This window comes from Schistocerca cancellata, chromosome 5 (assembly GCF_023864275.1).
Source record: "Schistocerca cancellata isolate TAMUIC-IGC-003103 chromosome 5, iqSchCanc2.1, whole genome shotgun sequence".
In the NCBI taxonomy this organism is placed as follows: domain Eukaryota; kingdom Metazoa; phylum Arthropoda; class Insecta; order Orthoptera; family Acrididae; genus Schistocerca; species Schistocerca cancellata.
The window spans coordinates 430557665-430576046 of record NC_064630.1 but is presented as its reverse complement, the minus strand read 5'-3'; the positions used below and the strand labels follow the sequence as shown (position 1 = coordinate 430576046).

At 38.8% G+C, this 18382-nt stretch overlaps 1 protein-coding gene across 1 annotated transcript in view; it reads right to left on the bottom strand.

The window, feature by feature from the left end:
• LOC126188587 (uncharacterized) overlaps positions 1–17776 on the bottom strand; it is a 58973-nt gene extending 41197 nt beyond the window's left edge. Inside the window, exon 1 of the mRNA XM_049930189.1 lies at positions 17549–17776. Within this exon, the coding sequence (XP_049786146.1) occupies positions 17549–17776 (228 nt within the window). The remainder of the gene's footprint in view (positions 1–17548) is intronic.
• Positions 17777–18382: the final 606 nt, after the last annotated feature.

Sequence of the window (18382 nt, the reverse complement as noted above, 5' to 3'; positions counted from 1 at the left end):
AACGCAGGACGCAGCAAAGAACAGTAAGATTGTGTTACTTCTAGACAGCCTAACCATCCTAAAACGCCAAGACGCTGAAGCACTCACGCAACATAGAAAAACTGATGTCAGTCTCGTTACATGCCTTGTAATTCAACCCGCTTCGGTAAATACTTGTCTTCCTCAGAGAATCTATAGTCACTACAAGGTAGCTCATTTTTCGCTGTGAGCTTTCGTATCAGCGAGTCGCGTGAACGTTGCTAAGCGGCGCAATCAGTCACTGTGGCCAGATGGTCAGCGGACTACAGGACACTCGCTTATCCTGCCTGATGCTGTGAGGATGCTATGAGTTGTAATAATGAAATGGGCGCATTAAAGAGAATTCGTTCTGGATTGTGGTGAGATGGGTGCTTGCGTGGACTATAGATAATATAGACTACTTGTGACACCGTTATACTGAAACCCGAGGCCAACGAAGAATACAGGCGTGAGCGCACGTGTGTGTGACGTCAGCAATGTAGCGTTCGTGGCCAACGATAAATACTCATAAAAGTCCTTTGGTCAAAGCTTTGACGGTGTAGTAGGGAAGCTTTTAGCATAGATCTTTTATAATAGTTTGTGGGAAGACGTTTTTACATATTTCTTTGCTTGCTTTAGTGCATTTAAGTTAGAATATGACGAAGTATATTTGGTGCATGGTTACCACTGATCATTGCAAAGTACGAAACTCATGATAACACAAAGCATCCTGATTACGCAATCCGTAACAAACGGTTGGATTCTTGTTAAGAAATAGCTGTAGCAGTCACTTACATTCGAGGCTATTGCACTGTGGATGATGTTAAGCTAACACATAAAAAGAAAGGATGTGGAGAGACATGAGGATGTGAAAAACCAGGTGTTTTCAGAGTGTACATAAGTGAAATAAATTCATTTATTTGTACTCTAAATAACCTAGTTAACCTTCATAAATTCCTCCTTAGGTGATTTATACATTGGTTAACATGTGTCTGGAATGATACGTAAAACAATAGACTGTGGGTTTTGACTACTGTTTGAGAAGCTAGAACAGCTTTCGGCTGTTGCTAAAAAACTTAACCCAATCATGAGAGGACCTTTAGCAGAAATACCATTCATGATTGAGTAATGAAACATTGTATCAGTTATGTGTTTTAACACGATGTGCACGATGCTTTGCTAGAATTTATTCTCATGTTCATGTACAAGTATTTACCTAGGTATTTTATGCGATGATCGGAAAAGGAGAGAAAAGAAGTCTATCCGATTGCAGTAAACCATAAAAATACAACTGCAAGGCAAAAGAGGCAGAACAACACACATACATACACCACAAAAACATCTATGTAAATATTTCTTATGGATAATGAAAGTAAATTTTCAAAAGGCATCATATTAATAATTTAAAAAATATACAACTAGTGCAGTGTTTCATTACTGAAATCGTGAATGACAGAGTTTAGGATTCCCAAAAAAATTGATTATGACGAATTAAGAAATGGCATTTCTTAAATGAGTATCGTGCACGGAAATATGAGGGACCAATTTCATGAGGGGAAAACGAAATTTTTGTTTGCCCATTCTCAAATTATTTTCGTCATGCTTTAGGTCGTCGCTCTGTATCTCACGAAACAAATAATAGTGACTACTTCGAGCGTCTCTGCTTGCTGTTAATGATTTGATCCACTACCGTTTCCATTTCTCTTTCTTTTCAAGCAACGCGCTCACCGCCCACATATGCTGTTGTACAGACGATTAACTGTTAGGTTTCCATAACCAAACAACCGTGGTGAAAAAATTTACGATCGTGCAATCGCTCCAGTGAAGTAGCTTGGTCAAATAAGTTCGACGAAATCTTTAATAAAGCTCTTTTACAGTGTAACTTTACGGCAGGCCTCATGTGTTTGTTTCGGCCGGAAGTATCACTACGCTGTTCTCACGCATGGAAGAGAAGGAGAGTAGCAGAATTTCGATAAGTAATACAAGAGGGAATACAACAAGCTGAAGCGAAAAAGAAAGGAACCAAAAGGAGAGCTTACTGGCATGCTATGCCGCAGCGGGGGAGTACTGTCACATTCAACTCGAGTGGTATCGCCACCACAACCATAGAAACCTTATCATGTGAGATAGATGAAGAAGACATAAAAAAACAGTTTCTATCTGTACGAAGTACTCATCATATCCAGAAACAGTGAATTGCTTCCACACGAAGATATAAACTGAGGAATTCCGAGAGGCTTTACCGAAATAGTGGTCACATGTTCTGAAATTAAGTCTGTATGTGGACCAATGACGGCTGCTGTGTAAGAGCACAAGAGCATGTGAACACCCTAACTCTCGACACCTTGCGGATTTATTGGATATTTTTCTTTGAATGCTGTTAAACGTAACATACATCCTGTAATCTGAAATACGAGGCCTTAAATCTACCGTGCTGCTGCACCTCAAGACTCCGTGAAACTTAGCATCAGGGTCATGAGCACACCTTTAGTTATGCTCGTTTCAAGGAGCTTCTGCGCATGCACAACTCGCGTGACGTAATTGCCTTACGGGGCAAATACATGCTGATTTGATAAACAACATGCATGGTTTACGACCTGCACAGGTAGCCCTTGCCGCTCCACTAGAAGTTTACTTCAGTGCGATCGAACATCAGTATATGTTAAAGTTGTAAAGTAAACCTATTTTGTGGGTTTCTCAATGAGTTCTATAGAATATTAAGTTATGCATTTTATCACACAGTATTCCATTTGAGGCGGTGACAATCATAAGGACCTAAAGCACATCACCATAGATTGAGAGATTGTACCATTTATTCATGCTTCTGAAATCTCTTGATCTTATGATGAATCAGGTTTATCTTTGCTGTTGGCCAACATTGTGTACATGAAAATTCAAGAAAAGCTGCATCGCTGGTTTCTCAGATATTCACTTAAATGTGGGATCGACGGTGGCGTGCTTTAGTCCCTTGTGGATCTCAGCACCTCATTTTCATTCTCGTCAGGTGACCATGTTGGTAGACATTACTAATTGAGTTTAATCATTTCCACAAACGGCAGTTTGTGCGGGAACCGGCATTGTAAGCATAAATGATGTTGAATCTATTTTAAGTGCTAAAAGAAAAGTTGTGAGGACGCTTGGGTATCTCAGTCAGTAGAGCACTTGCCCTCGAAAGGAAAGGGTACCAAATTCGGATCTCGGTCCAGCATATAGCTCTAGTCGGACAGGAAGCTTCATATCAGTCCACACTCCTCTGCAGAGTGAAAATCTCATTCTGAGAATATAAAAGCAAATTGCCAGGGAAAGGTAGCAGCAAAGGATCTACAGCTCCGAGATCAGATCCTTTGACTAAGGGATTGACGAAATCAAGTATGCGTGACTACATGCGAACATTTAACAAGGAAAGTGTACAGTTAGCACAAGTAGTTGTGCCAATGCAGTGTAATAATGTCTGATTTTCAGCCCGAAAATAAATTCGTGAACTAATACATCTGTTCCGGTTCTTGTACATTTGTCCGAAAAAATGAAAAAGCATGAAAGCTTACACATTATTTCACTACTGCCCTAAACTGTACTTAATTATGTACGAAATAACAACAATTCTTTATTTTGTCAGATAAGTTATGCATCTTATTATTACTATTATCATTATTATTATTATGATTTTACTGTTTTAATTATTATTATTATTTCTTTCCTTTCTCAGACGTTATGTCTGGTTAAAAATGAAAACTGACACGGACCTTGATCAAGCGTGAATTCCTTTTAACTGTATGGTATATGTTACATTGCATTTAGGAACTTTTGGGTAATTGAACATGTATCAATAATTACAGATTTCTGTAGTTGTATATATACGTTTGGATGTAGCTGTATAGCGTTGATGTACTGGTGGATATTGTGTGGTATGACTCCTTTAGTTTATAGTATAATTGGTATAATGTCAACTTTATCCTGATGCCACATGTCCTTGACTTCCTCAGCCAGTTGGATGGATTTTTCAATTTTTTCTCCTGTTTTCTTCTGTGTATTTGTTGTATTGGGTATGGATATTTCGATTAGTTGTGTTAATTTCTTCTTTTTATTAGTGAGTATGATGTCAGGTTTGTTATGTGGTGTTGTTTTATTTGTTATAATGGTTCTGTTCCAATATAATTTGTATTCATCACTCTCCAGTACATTTTGTGGTGCATACTTGTATGTGGGAACATGTTGTTTTATTAGTTTATGTTGTATGGCAAGCTGTTGATGTAATAGTTTTGCTACATGGTCATGTCTTCTGGGGTGTTCTGTATTGTACATCCGCTTGTGATGTGATCTACTGTTTCTATTTGTTGTTTGCAAAGTCTGCATTTATCTGTTGTGGTATTGGCATCTTTAATAATATGCTTACTGTAATATCTGGTGTTTATTGTTTGATCCTGTATTGCAATCATGAATCCTTCCATCTCACTGTATATATTGCCTTTTCTTAGCCATGTGTTGGATGCGTCTTGATCGATGTGTGGCTGTGTTAGATGATATGGGTGCTTGCCATGTAGTGTTTTCTTTTTCCAATTTACTTTCTTCGTATCTGTTGATGTTACGTGACCTAAAGGGTTGTAGAAGTGGTTATTAAATTGCAGTGGTGGAGCCAATGTAATTATATGAGTGATTGGTTTGTGTATTTTGCTAGTTTCTGCTCGTTCTAGAAAGAATTTTCTTAAATTGTCTACCTGTCCATAATGTAGGTTTTTTATGTCGATAAACCCCTTCCTCCTTCCTTTCTGCTTAATGTGAATCTTTCTGTTGCTGAATGTATGTGATGTATTCTATATTTGTGGCATTGTGATCGTGTAAGTGTATTGAGTGCTTCTAGGTCTGTGTTACTCCATTTCACTACTCCAAATGAGTAGGTAAATATTGGTATAGCATTAATATTTATAGCTTTTGTCTTGATTCTTGCTGTCAATTCTGTTTTCAGTATTTTTGTTAGTCTTTGTCTATATTTTTATTTTAGTTCTCCTTTAATATTTGTATTATCTGTTCATATTTTTTGTCTGTATCCTAGATATTTATAGGCATCTGTTTTTTCCATCGCTTCTATGCAGTCGCTATGGTTATCCAATATGTAATCTTCTTGTTTAGTGTGTTTTCCCTTGACTATGCTATTTTTCTTACATTTATCTGTTCCAAAAGCCATATTTATATCATTGCTGAATACTTCTGTTATGTTTAGTAATTGGTTGAGTTGTTGATTTGTTGCTGCCAGTAGTTTTAGATCATCCATGTAAAGCAAATGTGTGATTTTGTGTTGGTATGTTCCAGTAATATTGTATCCATAATTTGTATTATTTAGCATGTTGGATAGTGGGTTCAGAGCAAGGCAGAACCAGAAAGGACTTAATGAGTCTCCTTGGTATATTCCACACTTAATCTGTATTGGCTGTGATGTGATAGTATTTCAATTTGTTTGGATATTATGTTTAGTTTTCCAATTTTTCATTACTATGTTTAGGAACTGTATCAATTTAGGATCTACTTTGTATATTTCCAATATTTGTAGTAACCATGAGTGGGGTACACTATCAAAAGCTTTTTGGTAATCAATGTATGCGTAGTGTCGCGACCTTTGTTTAGTTTTAGTGTGGTATGTCACCTCTGCATCTATTACCAGTTCCTCTTTACATCATCATGCTCCTGTGCAACAGCCTTTTTGTTCTTCATTTATAGTTTTGTTCTGTGTTGTATGTGTCATTAATTTCTGTGTAATGGCAGACGTTAATATTTTGTAGATTGTTGGTAGGCATGTTATGAGGCGATATTTAGCTGGGTTTGCTGTGTCTGCTTGATCTTTAGGTTTCAGATAAGTTATTCCATGTGTAAGTGTATCAGGGAATGTGTATGGGTCTGCAATGTAACTGTTAAATAATTTAGTTAGATGTGAATGTGTTGAGGTGAATTTCTTTAGACAGAAATTTGCTATTTTATCTTTTCCAGGGGCTTTCCAATTGTGAGTAGAATTAATTTCTTGGGTGACTTCATGCTGCAAAATTATCACTTCAGGCATTTGTGGTATCATCTTGTATGTGTCTGTTTCTGCTTGTATCCACCGTGCATGCCTGTTATGTTGTACCGGGTTTGACCATATGTTGCTCCAGAAGTGTTCCATGTGTGTTATGTTTGGTGGATTGTCTATTTTAATGTGTGTGTTATCTATTGTCTGATAAAATTTCTTTTGGCTTGTGTTGAATGTCTGGTTTTGTTTGCTTCTATTTTCACTTTTTTTGTATCTCCTAAGTCGTTTGGCCAATGCTTCTAATTTCTGCTTCTTTTCATCTAACTGCTCTATCGCTTCTTGTTGTGAGATTTTACCTAACCTTTTTCGTTTTTTGTCAGATATTTCATTTCTTATAAATTGTGTTAGCTGTCTGATGTCTTTTCTCAGTTTTTCTATTCTGATCTGTAGCCTGTGTTGCCATGCTGGTTTTGTGGGTTTCTTCTGTTTGTTGGTTGGTTCTGATCTCTGCCTAGTGTGTATATTTAGTGTAGTGAGTGCTCCTATATAAATCAGTAGTTGTAACACTTCCATAGTTGTATTTTCATTTATTTTGTTGCGTATGATTGTGTTGATAGTTGTTATTGTTGTTTCGACTTGTGGGTTATTTGGTAGTCTATGCAAGAATGGTCTAACGTCTGTATTTGTGTCTTTGTATACTATATATGTCAGCTGAAATTTTTCTTCTATATCTAACGTGTGTGTCACTTCGTGTTCTATTTGTGCTTGTTCTGGTGGCTGTCTTAAGATTTCGTTTTCCTCTGATTGTTTAATTGATGCGTGTTGTTCTTCGTTTGTTTGCTCTGGGACGTTTGAGTCCATTACTGTATTTTCTTCTTCTTCTGATTGCACATTATTTTATTCTAGTATTTGTTGTACTTGTTGTTTGATGTTTTCTAATTCTGACTGGGGTATCCTGTTATTTTTGATTATTACACGGTTCTGATCAGCTAGTCGTTGTGCTGTTAAAAATTTTAATTCTGGGTATCTGGTAACAAATGTTGTGTATACTTGTGATCTGTATCCAGTTGTGTTTGTTCCTAAGTTTGTTGCTTGGTAATAACAGAACATGAGGTGTCGGTTAACTTCATCTGATCATCTCATCCTCTGTCTTTGTTTTCCTTCTAGAGTGGTTGCAGGAAGCATATTCATGAAGGAATTAGTTGAATATTTACTGTGTTTTAGGAAACACAGAGACATTAGGCTACTGGTCTACCTTTAGTTTCTAATCTTTTTGTATATGTTTATTTGATTTGTTTATGTATTCAATAATGTGTGTTAGAGCGTGTTTATGGTCCAGCCGTAGGAATATTTATTTACTTTCAAGTTTTTTAAATGTAAATCCAGTATTCCGAATGTGTTTCCTTGTGTTTGTGAGTGTGCGTTGGCTTGGAGAAAGAGTGGGAGCGCTCTAGCCAATCACAGCGATCGTTTCCAAAAAGGACACCTGGAGAGACGTATGGAGGTTGAGGAGGAGCATCGTTTCCGGAGAGGACACGAGGCAGTTCAGAATAGTGCGGCGCGAGGGATAGTCAAACAGGATATGGAGCATCCTGGACAGTACGGCGCGATGGACGCACGGTCGCGGGAAAGACTTGAAGAGTGGAGCATTTTGCATGTGGTGCTCTTGTGTGCTCTTGTGTGATTTCCGTGGCTTCTGCAGTGAAGACGTAGTATGCGTTTTGAAGTAATTATCTTGCTAGCTACGTTGTTGTTCATAAATAATTACGAGAAGTAGGAATCTATTGTTTCCCTGTTATTCAATTTATACTTATTTAATTGCTGGAGCATCGACACCAATAAGTGTTTGCAGTAATAAATGGCATTCTTAAAGGTACTTTTGTTATTGTACTCCTCATTTTATGTCATTAAAAGTAGTACCTGCAGATTTTATTTAATTGCAATCTTTCATTTATAAATGTTACATTCAAACTTCGCAGTTGCCAAGTGATAGGAACCGTCGACCATTCGATACACGTGCATATTCATATTGTATACTGTAGACTCGGCAGTATTTGGCTTTTAATGCAGCAACTGTGTATCCCAGCCCCTAGACAACAAAACCAACCAAACCTTTTAATATTTCAACTGTGAGTTGGAGGGTACATAGATGAGGGACACCACATCATACTTTAATTTCTATTTGAAAGCCCACAAGGCGGAGAACGGATTCACACTTCCAGCCTGCCGAGACTACAGTCGACAAATACAGATAAGTTAAGTTTAGTTCATCTGTTGTTTGTTTGTACGAAATGACTTTTTAAAATGTGAGGGAGTGATAATTCTGTAGTTGTGAATTTAGAGGATGTGATTCAGTTTGATTGAAGTGCCTGTCAGACAAGCACTACAGGGCAGATAAATGTGGGTGAATTAGAAATTAATGGTGTTTCAGTGCCTAATTTACAACTATTATCTACAGCTGAGGGAGAGAAACAGCGACAAAATGTTTTAACAGGTGTAATTATGAGAGAGCGTACCATCTCTTTTAATAATAGACTGGATGATTTTAGTGATTCTGATTTATTTGACGTGAGCCAGGGTGACGTAAATGAACATGAGACAAACGAGGCAGATGCCAAACTTGATATGTTGCAAGTAAAGTAAACTGAACAGGAAAGTGTGAAAGAGATGGTAACAACATTAATGCTTAGCATCACTAAAGCAAATAAAAATTTAACTAGGAATCTTAAGCAAGATATTAAAGAAGTAAAACAAAAACAGTTGACTAAATCTGAACAAAAAATGATAATTTTAATAAGCAAATGGATCAGCAGACTGATACTATTCAGCGAGATATTAATAGGAAAATTGATCAGTAGTCCAGCACTGTAAATTATTTAGCTGGTGTGCTTAAGCAGCAGTATAGTGCTATTAATTATTATGGTGAGCTTAAACGGTTAAAGTTGAAACTGATACTAACTGTAAAAAAGGAAAAACAAGCTTTTGATCTAAAGGAAATGTGGGAAAAGGTACTGAAGATTGATGAAAAGATCGAAGATATAATTTCTCAGATTCAGGAAGGCTGTAGGAAATCCTCAGACAGTGTAAGGAAAGAATTAACAGAGACTATACAAGGGTAGCTAATGGAAGCAAACAAAGTAAGGATCAGATTCAAGAAAATGTTCAGCAACTAGGGCGTTAGCTACAGTTATAGGTGTATGTGAAAGTGAGCATACAATTTTCAACAGTAAAATCAATGAGGAGAGCAAAAATTGTTTAAAATATGTAAAGCTGTGTCTGACATTGTGCAAGAACTAGAAACTAACATGAATCATTTGACTAATCAGGTGGGGGTGGTAGCAAATGAATTACATGATAATTCAAGGCTTAAGTGTGAGCACGTTAATAGTGGTGGACTTCTCCAGTCAATACAAAGGGAAGCTAGATTTCAATGAGGATTCTGTGATGTTGGAAATACAGGGAAGAAATGTAATTATATAATTTTTCTAGGGAGAAGAATTTAATTAACCACTGGGACGAGTGAAATTTTACCATTATGTATTGCAGAAAAAGGGAATATATATATATATATATATATATATATATATATATATATATATATATATATATATATATATATATATATAAGGGTATAATTAACATGGCACTGAGGAAATGGAGCTTGATACAGAAGAGTTGTTGGGTCTACAGGACAAGATAGAAGGGAAAGTAGAAGAAATATCTGAATTAAATGAAAGTCAGAAGGAAGAGTTAAAAATGTTTCCTCAGAGCAGCCAGAATTAGCAAGGGGCTATGAATGTTATTCGACTGTGAAGAAAAATGCATAGCTTTTCCAAAAACCTGCATCAATTGCAGAAAGCATAGGGCAGCAGTAATAGACTTAATCCAAAAAATTTCTTAGGTGGGGAATTATTGAGAAAACTGTGAGTCTGTACAACAATCCATTAATTTTGATTATTTAGCGAGATGGATCTGTGATACTTGTGTTGGATGATAGGGCTCTGAATAAAAAATAGTTATAACAGAAAGTGACAGACCTGAAAACGACGATGAATTGTTACAAAAATCAATAGAGGCTACATTCTCGACTTCAATGGACGTAACATGTGGATACTGGAATCTGCCACTAGCAAAGGAATCCAGGAAGTTTACAACATTCATATTTGAAGGTAATGTTACCAGTATGAGGTTGTATCATTTGTACTAAATATAAGTGTTTGCGCTTTTGTGAGAGCAATGTCAAAAAGTTTTAGGTGACGAACAACTGAGAAAAATAACTGTTTATGTTGACAATGTTTCGATTTCGACTGTAGGCTGGGAGGAACATTGTGTGTTATTAGACAAGGTTTTGGATGCGATTGAAAAAGGGGGAATAATTGAAGTCGGATAATTGTGAATGTATGAAAAGGGGATTAAAATGTTTTGGGCATACCCCTTAGCGGGGAAGGAATTCTTCCAGATTCGGAGAAAACTGTGCTATTAGCGAATTTAGACCTCCCATGAATAGAAAATAATTGAAGGGTGTGTATGGTCTATTCGAATTTTATCGCCGTTTTGTACCAGGACAGTTGTTTAATGCCCCATGTTTGAGAAATCTGTTAAAGAAAGCCGGCCGCGGTGGCCGTGCCGTTCTAGGCGCTCCAGTCCGAAGCCGCGCTGTTGCTACGGTCGCAGGTTCGAATCCTGCCTCGGGCATGGGTGTATGTGATGTCCTTAGGTTAGTTAGGTTTAAGTAGTTCTAAGTTCTAGGGGACTGATGACCACAGCAGTTGAGTCCCATAGTGCTCAGAGCCATTTGAACCATTTGTTAAAGAAAATTTGTGGACAGTGGAGTGTCAAACAGCAATCGAGGAACTGAGGGAAGCCTTAGGTAACAGCGAAATACTTCACCATCCAGACTCCACTAAGCCTTTGGTTTAATGACGGACGCATGTTGGTATAAATCAAATGGCTCTGAGCGCTATGGGACTTAACATCTGAGGGCATCAGCTCCTGGAACTTAGAACTACTTAAACCTAACTAACCTAAGGACATCACACTCATCCATGCCCGAGGCAGGATTCGAACCTGCGACCGTAGCGGTGGCGCGGTTCCAGACTGAAGCGCCTATAACGGCTCGGCCACACTGGCCAGCGCATTTTGGTATAGAATTGCTGTATAATTGTTTCAAATGGATAAGGAAGAAGAGGAAGACGTTCACAAAAGTATAGCTGTCGCTAGTAGATCTTAACAGCAATTAGAAAGGAATTATTATATTTCAGAACAAGAGGCTTTGGCTGTTATATTTAGTTTGCAAAAATTTCATCATTATTTGCTGGGGTATAAAGTGATTGTGTATAGTGTTCGTAGGGCATTGACAGTTTTACAAACTTAAATTTTTAAGTATCCATGATTAACTAGGTGGGCTTTATATATTCACCAGTATGATATTAAGTACATTAAAGGATCTGAAAATGTAGTTGTTGATACATTATCTAGAAGTGTAGAATAAGAGGGTGAAAACGAGAATAGATTGTTGTATAAAGAGGGTGTGCATACTTTTGCTACAATAATCAAAGTATGTGAGGAAGGTCAGCTGAAGAGAATTTGTAAAGAACTGGAATACAGATGGTAAACTGAAGTTAGTTAAAAGTTATTTGGGAAACCAAGAATACCTGAAGGTAGCAGAATATTATCAATTGCATCAAGGCATCTTGTTTAGGAGGAGAAAGAACACTGAGACCCAAGGAATTTTTTTTTTTTGTAGAACATATTTCCATAGAAAGCATACTGCATGGGCGCAATATTTAGAGTATTTTGAGTAGGTAGTCAATTATTTGAAGCATGAAACAACAGATTTTGTAGCATGTGAGTTGATGTGGGTAGTAAGATCCAATAATCTACTGTTTGAATTGGCGGAATTTCTGGAGGCTGCCGACGCAGCACTATAGGAAAAGGTCAAAATGGCTGCAGAAAATATTAGGAAAAAGGCACTTGAGAGAAATTGGCGACATGATGATAGAGCACCACCCAATGGTTTTCGCATAGGCGATTTGGTTTTAGTTAAAACTAGGGAAACTTTGAGGAAGATTACGTCAGAAGCAAAGAAGTTTACAGATGAGTACATGGATGCTTTTAGGGTAGTAGAAAAGCCGCATCCAAGTACTTAGAGACTGGATAATTGGAAGTCTAGGAAATCTTTGGGATTAAGAAACATTGATGATCTGAAGAGATATTCACAGTAACAGTAGGTGTAAAATGAGATAGGGATCTGTTGACATTGTTAGGCACATAACTTGGCAAGTGGTGCCTTCCCTAGCTGGGTATGTCCATTCTTATTTTTTGGTGCACTCTATCATAACTCTTCCCTATCCAGGTTCTATTTCCACTGTGATCTTCAATTTTTATTTTGATTTTTTTTTTATCCAGAGTCTATCCTAATTTATGTGAGGAGCACTTCTGCAGATTAGGTGCTTTGTAAAAGGAATCTTTGGTACAGTTATACACTTGCAACACCTCCCGTCTCTTGCAAAAAAAAAACTGTTGCAAACCAGGGAAATAATAATTTTTATTTTAGTATAATTTTATATACTGATGGTTCAACGTTCTGAGTGGAAGTTAAATTTGGAAGTAATAAGGTTATGGTATCCATTCTCGATGATAAGTTAAAGTCAACTGTGGAGTTTAGTAAAATGAATGCGTACTGTGGTGACAAGAGGTTAATGATGGGCAACAGTAACAATATTGAAGGAAGTAAGGTAATGTCTGGTTCAGTGAAAGTCAGTTGTTATTGAGTACAGGCAGTAGGGCCTGAAGCTGGCGCTTTTGTAAGTAGAAATGCACGAAATGGGGTGCTTACTCCAATGAAGACCTGGAAGTTTAGAATTAACAGGCAGTGGTTCCTGTGTCATATGCTGTGGTTGAAACAGTAATGCATTAAAGCGTTCTTACTTTAATCAACTAAGAGATTTATGTGGAGGAGAAACATGTTGATGTTGTTGTGATACTTGAAGATGTAGGCAATGCATGTAGCTTAATGAGCTAAGTTCTGTTGCATATGGTATGAATGTAAGTGTTGAGCAGGCACGCTTATTTTGTTAAACCAAGTGAAAGTAATATGAAGAGAGAATTGGATTCTAGTAATTGCATAGCCAGGGAAAAGTAGATTCAGAAATGGACCCTTGAAAGTTGTGAGTTTAGTCATGCTGAAGGTATCAGGCAGACAACAAAATAAAAGGAGCTGGGGTAAATACTTCAAAGGCATTGCACTCTTTGCAATGCTAGGTGATTGACGATTACCAGGTACTCGAGTTATTGACAATACTACTTCAGTTTCTTTTCGTGTTGTCAATCTTCCTCCTCTCTCATTCTGTACTTTGATCTATCATCTCTAACTTTTTTCACTTCTGTAGTAAAGTAGAAGCAGCAAGGGTTATTGTTATGTTGAAGGTTATAAACAGAGAGAAATGTTTAACTGTAGAAGGAAGCATTCATGTAATTTGAAGTGACTACTGGCTGCGTTTGTGAAAATGAAATGATTAATGATGATCTGAGGTAACTTGGGGTAGTGAGAGGTGTTGTGCTAGTCAAAAATGGGAATTTATTATGTAAAGTTTACTGAAGGTGACTTGTGAAGGAACATATTAGTAAATGGAGACTAATGCGGAATAAGGTGTTTTGTTGCAATCAGATGTGTGTTGTCATAATGAGAAGCAGGTAATGATGGAGTAAGATGACTTGTCGCAAGGAGATGGCGTTTTGTTCTGATGTAAAATGTTTAACAGATTTTTGTAACTTAGTGGTAGTGCTGAATTCCTGTGGGACCAAACTGCTGACATCATCGGTCCCTAGGCTTGCACACTACTTAATCTAACTTAAACTAACTTACGCTAAGGACAACACACACACCCATACCCGAGGGACGACTCTAACCTCTGGGGGGGGGGGGGGAGCGGCACAAACTGTGGCAAGGCGCCCAAGACCGCGCAGCCACACCGTACGGCTCGTAACGTGGAAAAATACTGGATGTAACTATTGAGATCAACTGTGATGTAAAGAATCTAATGAAGTTTGGAAAGGAGAATACTGATATTGACATTGCCTTAACTAGTATGTGATAAAGTTGGAAAGAAAGAAAGAGAAACGAAAAATATGCATACAAGTTCTTTTTTTAATTTGTATATAATCTTTGTCTATATGAAGTCAAAACATTATGGTAAGAGACATTGTGGCTTCACTATAGTATTTATACCAGATGGGTGACTGTACAAGAGTTGTAATGAAGGAAGTGGTATAAGCAGTGATACCTATGTTATACTATGTTGTAAATATTGTCAAAAAATGCTTTGTATCAAATGTAAGTCAGTTTCGAAAGAACTTGAATCTACCTAAAGTAAATATTTCAGTTAGCTAATTGAATGCACAAAGTGCTTGCATTAGGCTACGGTAGTATGCTGAAGTTTTGAAACTATTTTGATTACTTATGGTTTCAAGTAAATTTAATTGGGTGCCACTTTACTGCACCAGTTAGAGTAAAGCCTCTGTTAATTTAGCTTGATGGAAAATGGATTTAAGAAACATATGTAATAATGATTCATTTCAGGGAGAAGTAACTGGTATTTGTAGCCTTAGACAAAACTCTTTTTGCAGGAACAATAGACTTCTAACTGAAGCCTCGACTGTAGTTGAAGGTCAAATGTTATGGACGCCATATACTTGGATGTCCTACATACGTGAGAAACGAGTGTACAGAAATTGTGACGCTAATGAAGTGCCAGATTAAGGTATGAGAGAATTTAATTGGTGAAAAATAAAGAGACACCATCCATAACGAAAAAGGAATATCCTATAAATATTGTAAAATACACAGAAAATAGAAGTTTCGCTGTTGTGTGAAAAAACTAATTTTGTATAAAAATTATTTTGATGTATTTGGGAGCAATATAATTTTGTCAAAACATAGTATGGGTTAGTTTTACCAAGTCTGAAGTGAGGGAAATGTAATTTACTACATTTTGGTTTTGGAACTAGTCCAGTGCTTGAGTTAAATTACTTTTTATTTGCAAGAAGAACTTTTTCATAATTGAAGGGGGTGTGATGTGTAGCGCCTTACATTGCACCTTTTGAGATCGGAAATAACAGCGGTGAAGTGTGCAGCACAAGTCACATGCAAGACAGATGGCGTCAGATGCCCGAGTGTATGTAGTTTCTATGCGATCTCGTAGAGGTCACTATCTGATGGCCGCGCGGTTAGAGGCGCCATGTCACTGATTGCGCGACCTCTCCCGCCAGAGGTTCAAGTCCTCCCTCGGTCATGGGTGTTTGTGTTGCCCTTAGCATAAGTTAGTTTAAGTAGTGTGTAAGTCTACAGACCGATGAGCTCAGCAGTTTGGTCCCTTAGGAATTCACACACATTTGAACTATCTGTTAGACACTGTTTGAGCTGCAGTCAAAATACTGTCATTTTTATTTGTAGTACTGTAACTGCTCTCGTGAGGAATATTCGAGATTGACATGTGTATTAGTCATTCATACTGGGTAATTTATCCCGTCCCCCATGCGGATCCTCTATGACTTCATTCCTTTCCCCCATCTGTTCCTATTCCTCGAACATATCCGCATACTCTGCACCTCCCGCCGCCTTGATCCCCCTCACCCCTCACCCCCTGGGTGCTCCTTTCCCCTCCCATCCCTGCCATCTGCCATGCCTTCACTGTTGTGTCCCCCTACCCTGCATCTCTACACCCTTCATCTCCTTTACCAAGGTGGCTTCTGTCAACTTCCCTCCAGGATGATGCCCTCTCTCCCTCCATTTATCCCTCCTATCAACTCTGATCCTCACCCTCCCTCCTCCTTTCCTCTGTCCTTTCCCTGGGCTCCCTCTTCCCCCCATCCATCCTGTTTTCTTCCCACCTAACCTCTCCCTACCTCCACTCTCGCCCCCCCCCCCCCTGAGTCCTTTTGTACTCCCCTCCTCTCTCTGCCTTTCCGCACTCTCTGCCGTGTCTGCCCAGCACCCCCCTCCCCCCCCCCCCGCTCTTATCGGTCCTCCATTGGCTCCTTTTCCCTCGTTCCTCCCCCCTTCGTTTTTCCTCTCCTTTCCCCATTTTTATTTCCCAGGTTTCCCTCAGCTGTGGTATGGCATATTTGCCAACTTTTTAGTGCAGTGTTCAAGTGAATGTTCAGTGTTGTTCGTCTTTCCAAAGTGCTGCGAACAGAAATCATGCTGTCGCTGGGTGTGAATTTTATGTTTCTTGCGAACAGAAACCAGACTGTCGCCGTGTTTTTTAATTGTCTGTCTATTATTTTACCTGTCTGCTTCATATGTATTTTATTAGCATCATCATCCCCTTGCTCTATGTTTTAAGTTCCTTGATTTTTCCGCCATGTTACCATTTACGTCTCCGTTTTTATTATTATCTTGATCTTTTTAAAACAAATTCTGTAGGCTGAAGAGCGGCATACTAAGCTGCTGCCAGCTCGCCCCCTTCGGGGGGAATCGAAACTCAATAAAAGAAAAAAAAGGTAATTTATTATAAGCTATTTCGTCACTTCATGATACCCAGGAAATGAGATTATGATTTCGGTAAAGTAGTTTTGTTAAGAGGGAGTTAATTTTATATTTGTGGTATTCCAAAATTTACTTATGTTAATTTACTATTCTGATTCAGTGACAAATTTGATTGGTTCTGTATACATGCGCAGGATTGAGTGGGTTTGATGCTGTTTTCCGATTCCATGTGATGTTTCTCTGCCATTAGAAATTGGCATATTTCCGCGGATTTTTGGAACTAGCAACTTCTCTTGTGTAGAGAGATGTGTAGAGTCGGGGCTTGGATCTCATAGTGATCAATCAAATCCATTGACAGGTCCTCCGATGAAAGATATTATTATTGTGATGTTTCCGTACCAAAATTTTTGAGCATTGCCGTAAAGTTTGGAAGAGAGCTCGATTTAATGAACAATGTGAAATTCCGGACTTTTGGTGACATTTTAAATAGATAAAAACCTGTGGAATTTTGCGTACTGGCGAACTTGAACATTTTGTTATGTGAGACTCAAAAGAGCAACATTACAGCGAGCTATTCTAAAAGAAATAATCGGTTTGCAAACTTTCTGTGAAGCATAACTAATAATTACCGTAAAGTGGCTACGGCTATGAATGATGTGGGCGCGTGGACTTTTCAGACTTTGTACAGCTTTGAGCAAGGCTTGATAGTAACTGTGTACGCAAGCTTACCGTAACAGCGTGAAATTTTACGCACATTAATACTTTCATTGAAGTATTATTAACCTTCACCTGACAAAACTTTTTAGTGCGACTTGGGTTACGATGTGTACAGTTGCTTTTGTTTTTCTATTGCTTTTTCTGACTGAGAACTGTATTTCAATAACTTCAAGGAGACGTGTGTGCAAGAAGAGATTCAGAACAAGGTAAAAGGAACTTTATTCGCCACAGCACCGCAACGCGCCGCCGCAAATGGGGCAAGACTGCGAGTGGAGAGACAGAGGGGTGGGGCGGCCCACAGATGTCGGGCGACGCCAGGACAGGTGCTCGTGGTGGTCGGGGCCTACCTCGGCTGCGGCGATGGCGGCGTCCAGGTCCTGGCTGAGCTGCATCTCGGCGATGAGGCGCGGGTCGCTGCTGGGCCGGCGCCCCTCACCCGTGGTCGTCAGACCGGCGGCCACCACCGCGGACGCGACCACCGGCCTGGCCCGCCACCGGCGCTCACTCCTCTGCCTCCTGCGGCGCCAACGGTTGCCTATCCTCATACAGTCCCCTTGGGCGTGAGACAGCGTCATTTTGTTCTTTGTATCAAGTTATACGCATGGCCATATAGGGAGGTAGTATTCTACACTACTGTTGTTGTTGTGGTCCTCAGTCCTGAGACTGGTTTGATGCAGCTCTCCATGCTACTCTATCCTGTGCAAGCTTCTTCATCTCCCAGTACCTACTGCAACCTACATCCTTCTGAATCTGTTTAGTGTATTCATCTCTTGGTCTCCCTCTACGATTTTTAACCTCCACGCTGCCCTCCAACACTAAATTGGTGATCCCTCAATGCCTCAGAACATGTCCTACCAACCGATCCCTTCTTCTAGTCAAGTTGTGCCACAAACTCCTCTTCTCCCCAATCCGATTCAGTACCTCCTCATTACTTATGTGATCTACCCATCTAATCTTCAGCATTCTTCTGTAGCACCACACTTCGAAAGCTTCTATTCTCTTCTTGTCCTAACTAGTTATCGTCCATGTTTCACTTCCATACATGGCTACACTCCATACATATACTTTCAGAAACGACTTCCTGACACTTAAATCTATACTCGATGTTAACAAATTTCTCTTCTTCAGAAACGCTTTCCTTGTCATTGTCAGTCTACATTTTATATCCCCTCTACTTCGAC